At 52.5% G+C, this 6000-nt stretch overlaps 1 protein-coding gene across 3 annotated transcripts in view; it reads right to left on the minus strand.

The window, feature by feature from the left end:
* The window catches only part of DYNC2I1 (dynein 2 intermediate chain 1), a 117306-nt gene extending 111574 nt beyond the window's left edge, over positions 1-5732 (minus strand). For all 3 annotated transcript variants that reach the window (XM_077491136.1, XM_077491135.1, XM_077491137.1), the window contains exon 1: positions 5626-5732. In XM_077491136.1, coding sequence (XP_077347262.1) covers positions 5626-5640 — 15 coding nt within the window. In that variant the 5' untranslated portion in view covers positions 5641-5732. The remainder of the gene's footprint in view (positions 1-5625) is intronic.
* Positions 5733-6000: the final 268 nt, after the last annotated feature.

Below are 6000 nucleotides of genomic sequence, written 5' to 3' on the forward strand. Positions count from 1 at the left end.
AACAAGAACAAGAACGGAAGGCGGCGGCGGCGGCGGCGACGACAGCGGCGACAGAAGACCGGGCCACCGCCTGTAAAAGAGCTACAAGAAGGCGCGGTGGCCCGGCAGAAGAACCGAAGGCGGCGACAGAAGAACGGAAGGCAGCGGCGACAGAAGACGGGCCACCGCCTGCAAAAGAGCTACAAGAAGGCGCGGTGGCCCGGCAGAAGAACCGAAGAGGGGGACAAGACCCCCGAAGTCGGGAGAAGAGGCCGGCGGCGGGGAGGAAGAAAGCCGGACTCCTCCGCTAGTAAAAGAGCTACACACAGATAGCGGAGGAGTCCGGCGAGAAGACCCCCGAAGACGGAAGATCCCCGGAGCTGTGCAATAAAATATTTTTTCCCTGTGTTGTGTTTTTTTTTGTACTTTATTTCACAGGTGAATGGGTAGGGGTACATTGTACCCCATACTCATTCACATAGGGTGGGGGGCCGGTATCCGGGGGCCCCCTTCTTAAAGGGGGCTCCCGGATTCCGATAAGCCCCCCGCCCGCAGACCCCGACAACCAACGGCCAGGGTTGTCGGGAAGAGGCCCTTGTCCTCATCAACATGGGGACAAGGTGCTTTGGGGTGGGGGGGCCGCGCGGCCCCCCCTTCCCCAAGGCACCCCCCCATGTTGAGGGCACGCGGCCTGGTACGGCTCAGGAGGGGGGGCGCGCTCGCCCCCCTTTCCTGGCCGGCCGGGTAGCGTGCTCGGACAAGGGTCTGGTGTGGACTTTGGGGGAACCCCCACGCCGATTTTTTTCGGCGTTGGGGTTCCCCTTTAAGCCCATTCCAGGCGGCGGAGCCCGCGACGTCTCCTTCGCGGGCCCCGCCTACCTGTGCACGCGCTCGAAATGGGCGGATTTGCCTCCTCCTTACGTGGGCGAGTCCGTTCATTTCAAAAGTTGAGCGAACTGTTTGGCAAACAGTTCGCTGAAACAGTCCGCTCGTGTGTGGGCAAGTCCGCTCATGCAAATTTTGAGCGGACTGTTTGCCGAAACTGTTTGACGAACAAGGTTGGGCAAACAGTCCGCGCGTGTGTACGCGGCCTTACTGTGATTTTTTTTTTTTTTTACCAAAAAACTAATACATATCAGCCTAAACTGAGGAAAAAATTTATTTAAAAGAAGAAAAAAAATTTGGATATTTATTATAGCAAAAAGTAAAAAATGTTCTCAAAATCTTCACTCTTTTGTTATAGCGCAAAGTAAAAACCGCAGAGGTGATCAAATACCACCAAAAGAAATATGTATAGCACAAATAACGCCCCAAAATATATTCTGCTACTCCTCCTGAGTATTACGATACCACGTGTGGGACTTTTTAACAGCCTGGCCACTTAGAGAGGCCCAACATGCAGGGAGCGCCGTCACGTGTTCTAGGAGCAGAAAGTACACAGCCAACTTGTTGACTACCTATTACACTTTTGAAGGCCTTGGAGCACCAGAACAATGACACGTGGCACTGATAGGTGGCACAGGGGACAGGTGGGCATGTGAGAACTTACTTTTCAGTGACGCTGCAGCCGTTCATCTCAACCTCCTCACACGCTGTTTCTGTGTGAGGAGGGAGAGCCGATCTCATATGTTTACATATGAGATCACCTCTCATTGGACACGCCGATCTAGTGCTAAATGGCCGCTGTCATTGGCCATTTACCACGATCTGTGATTGGCTGTGTCCAAGGGACACGGCCAACACAGAACTTCCCCGATGCATGCCCGTGGCGGCACGCAGAGGGGAAGTAAACAGGAAGACGTCCAGGGACGCCCTCCTGGCAGTTAGCGTCTGCGCTGTAGCCATATTTTGGCTATAGCGTGGACACGAAGTGGTTAATGTGCACAAGCCTCTTACCTTACTGAATGAAAAGACCTGCAAAAAATACAGGTCCCACTGCAACTATGCTGGGAAGAGAGAAAAATCAGGGTTGTGGCCAAGTAGAGGAATATTGATGAGCCCATGTGTGTTCACATCCTAATCCAAACCCACCAGTGAGCCATCTAGGTAGCTGTCACTGTACTGGGCCAATCCACTCCCCATAGAGTGGCTGAGGGGGGCCTTATAATTATTACAGTGATAGCTTCCTGGCGGGCTCACTCAGGTGGGTTCAGAATAGGATGTGAACACACCTGAGACCATAAAAACATACATAAAAAAGGAGAACTCTGCGCTTAGGTATAAGTATATGTAAAAGAATAGTAGCTAACACCACAGGTCTTGATACTAACCCAAAATATAGATTATAGATTATAATATGATTATGTGCAGCGCTTAAAAACAAATAATAAATACATTCATATGTGCAAGCATCAAGTTATAAAAGGTACGAATGAAATCACCACCATAGAATATTTTGAGAAAAAATTTCATCCAATAAACGAAATACTCCCAAAAAAGTGTGTATAAATAGTCCACCGCAACAGGTGCATATATCCATCTGTGGATAATCCAAAATTCAAACATCACGTTTAACTTTGGAATAACCACGGATATATGCGCCGGTTGTGGTGGACTGTTCATACACGTTTTTGGGGGGCATTTTGTTTATTAAACTGACTTTTTCACATTATAAATGTTATGATGGTGATCTAGCACCTTATATAACGTTAGGCTTGCACATATGAACGTATTTATTATTGGTTGTATTTATTTTTAAGGCCGGGTTCACACTGCACCCAACTTCAAAGTTGCGTGACTTTGGCATGACTTTCATGCGACTTCTACAACAAAAGTCAATGCAAGTCAGACCAAAAGTAGTGCAGGAACCTTTTTTCTAAGTCGGTGCAACTTAAGTGGCACCAATTAGAACGGTTCCATTGCACAGAATGGGGTCTGACATCTGATGCAACAAATATTCCAAAATCAGAGCGATTGTCGCCTCAGTGTGAACCAGGTCTTGTGCACATAATATCACATCTGAGACCATCTCTAGAGGAGGACCAAAAAGAAAATGTGCAGAGTAGGGCTAAAAACTGGGCAACTTCTAGATTATGGGCGGAGTTGACATTAAGGTTGTGCCAATACTTAGTATTTGCATGAGTACTCGTACTAATGCTCCGATACCTGGAACCAATACCTTTGGACTGCAATTTGAGGTCATACAAAATGAATGGGCACAAATCACCCTGCAAAGAATTGCATGCGATTTGAATATAAGTGTGATTCCTGCCGGAATCACAAGCAGTTCCCCCACCGCTCCTGTGGGAATTAGGCTTGTGACTTCAGCCTGGTTTCACACAGGAGAGGTGCGGGAAGCCACATACAATTGGAACAGGAATCGCACCACATTCCTGTTCAAATCACATGCACTTCTTTGCAGGCCATTCATTTTGGATGATCTCTAATTGCAATGCAAAGCTATCAGTCATTAATATTGGGGAGTACTTGAGCATCGGTACTTGTACTTGCCGATAAACGAATATTACCGATGCAACCCTCAGTAACATGCAAGACCTCGGGAACACAAGCCTTTTTTCTAAATGCAGGGCCACGCTTTCAGGCACAGGGGTGCACAGGTGTCGCATCCATCCTTGTGCAGGTAGTAAGGAAGTGCTGAGGCGCGTTCGCAGCGCCACGTGCCCACCAGGAAGCTGCCACTCTGCAGTGCTAATCACAGGCAGTGAGATATTTCCCGATCTGTGCAGCCAGATCGGGAAATATCTCACTACTTGCGATTAGCGCTGCGGTGTGTCAGCTTCCTGGCGGGCGAAGGCACACAAAGTTGCGAACACGCCTCAGCACATCCTTAGCAGGCAGTCCCTTTGCCCTGTATTGGGATGCATCAGGTGCACAGAAGCAGCCGCAGCTCCCAATATGACATCTGTACCAGGGGGCGATGTGGGGGGGTGCACAGACACAGCTCCCGACATGACACCTGTACCAAGGGGCGATGTGGGGGGGGGACACAGCTCCCGACATGACACCTGTACCAAGGGGCGATGTGGGGGGGGACACAGCTCCCGACATGACACCTGTACCAAGGGGCGATGTGGGGGGGGACACAGCTCCCGACATGACACCTGTACCAAGGGGCGATGTGGGGGGGGACACAGCTCCCGACATGACACCTGTACCAAGGGGCGATGTGGGGGGGGACACAGCTCCCGACATGACACCTGTACCAAGGGGCGATGTGGGGGGGGACACAGCTCCCGACATGACACCTGTACCAAGGGGCGATGTGGGGGGGGGGGGGGACACAGCTCCCGACATGACACCTGTACCAAGGGGCGATGTGGGGGGGGACACAGCTCCCGACATGACACCTGTACCAAGGGGCGATGTGGGGGGGGGACACAGCTCCCGACATGACACCTGTACCAAGGGGCGATGTGGGGGGGGGACACAGCTCCCGACATGACACCTGTACCAAGGGGCGATGTGGGGGGGACACAGCTCCCGACATGACACCTGTACCAAGGGGCGATGTGGGGGGGACACAGCTCCCGACATGACACCTGTACCAAGGGGCGATGTGGGGGGGGACACAGCTCCCGACATGACACCTGTACCAAGGAGCGATGTGGGGGGGGACACAGCTCCCGACATGACACCTGTACCAAGGGGCGATGTGGGGGGGGGACACAGCTCCCGACATGACACCTGTACCAAGGGGCGATGTGGGGGGGACACAGCTCCCGACATGACACCTGTACCAAGGGGCGATGTGGGGGGGACACAGCTCCCGACATGACACCTGTACCAAGGGGCGATGTGGGGGGGACACAGCTGCCGACATGACACCTGTACCAAGGGGCGATGTGGGGGGGACACAGCTGCCGACATGACACCTGTACCAAGGGGCGATGTGGGGGGACACAGCTGCCGACATGACACCTGTACCAAGGGGCGATGTGGGGGGACACAGCTCCCGACATGACACCTGTACCAAGGGGCGATGTGGGGGGGGACACAGCTCCCGACATGACACCTGTACCAAGGGGCGATGTGGGGGGGACACAGCTCCCAACATGACATCTGTACCAGGGGGCGATGTGGGGGGTGCACAGACACAGCTCTCAACATGACATCTGTGCCAGGGGGCGATGTGGGGGGTGCACACAATGCCTGCACATCCCAGGGGCAGTAAACACAGCCCTGCCCGGGGCCCATTCACAACACAAGGCACGCTTTTGTGCAAGTTTCCCGCAACAGTCCCAGTAATAGTCAATGACACCCCAAACGCATTGAGCGAATACAGCGTGGTTTGCGGTGACAAAAGCGCACTATTCTGCAGTACGTGAGGAAGAGCGCGCGTGTAGAAGAACGCGCGTGTTGTACGCGAGGAAGAGCGCGCGTGTTGTACGCGAGGAAGAGCGCGCGTGTTGTACGCGAGGAAGAGCGCGCGTGTTGTACGTGACACGGCCCCTGGAGCACCCTGTGTGCCCAGGACTTATCAGCGTATTCTCTAATATTCTCCTCAGTATTATGGAGGAAGAAAGAAGAGAAGGAAATAAAGGAGTGCATGTGCAGCTTAGGGTGAGGGGAGATTTCCAGTAAACAAGGTGAGGAATGAACAGGAAGCATCACTGGGTGCTATGGAACTACAAATCCCAGCACACCCATCCATACACAAGCGGGCGGACTGCGCTTACTATACTATACCTTCTCTTGCTGCATGTCCCCGCTGTAGCCTCAGTCTCCGCGATCCGTTACCATGGCAGGGACGGGGTTAGTCTTCTGCGCATGCTCCGATTCAGGCCCAACCAATCATGAAATAGTGATGCAGCAAGCAGGAGTAGCCGAGTGGGAGTAGGAGGAGCAGGATTAGTCCCCACAATTGCCGAGTAGATTCGAGGGGGGGAGAGCAAGGGTCGAGCAGAGCTCACGTCACGTCAAGTGCCCCTAGTGGAGAGAAACCATAACACACTGAAGATGTTCTTTTAGCACAGGAGGCGATCGGCAAAGTAAAGACAAGAGACATTGATGATATTATATGGCTATTTGTATTTTGAAGAATCATGATTATTAATGTATTAT

This window comes from Lithobates pipiens, unplaced genomic scaffold, assembly GCF_037356315.1.
Source record: "Lithobates pipiens isolate NorthernLeopardFrog02 unplaced genomic scaffold, aLitPip1_a1.2 Scaffold_19, whole genome shotgun sequence".
In the NCBI taxonomy this organism is placed as follows: Eukaryota; Metazoa; Chordata; class Amphibia; order Anura; family Ranidae; genus Lithobates; species Lithobates pipiens.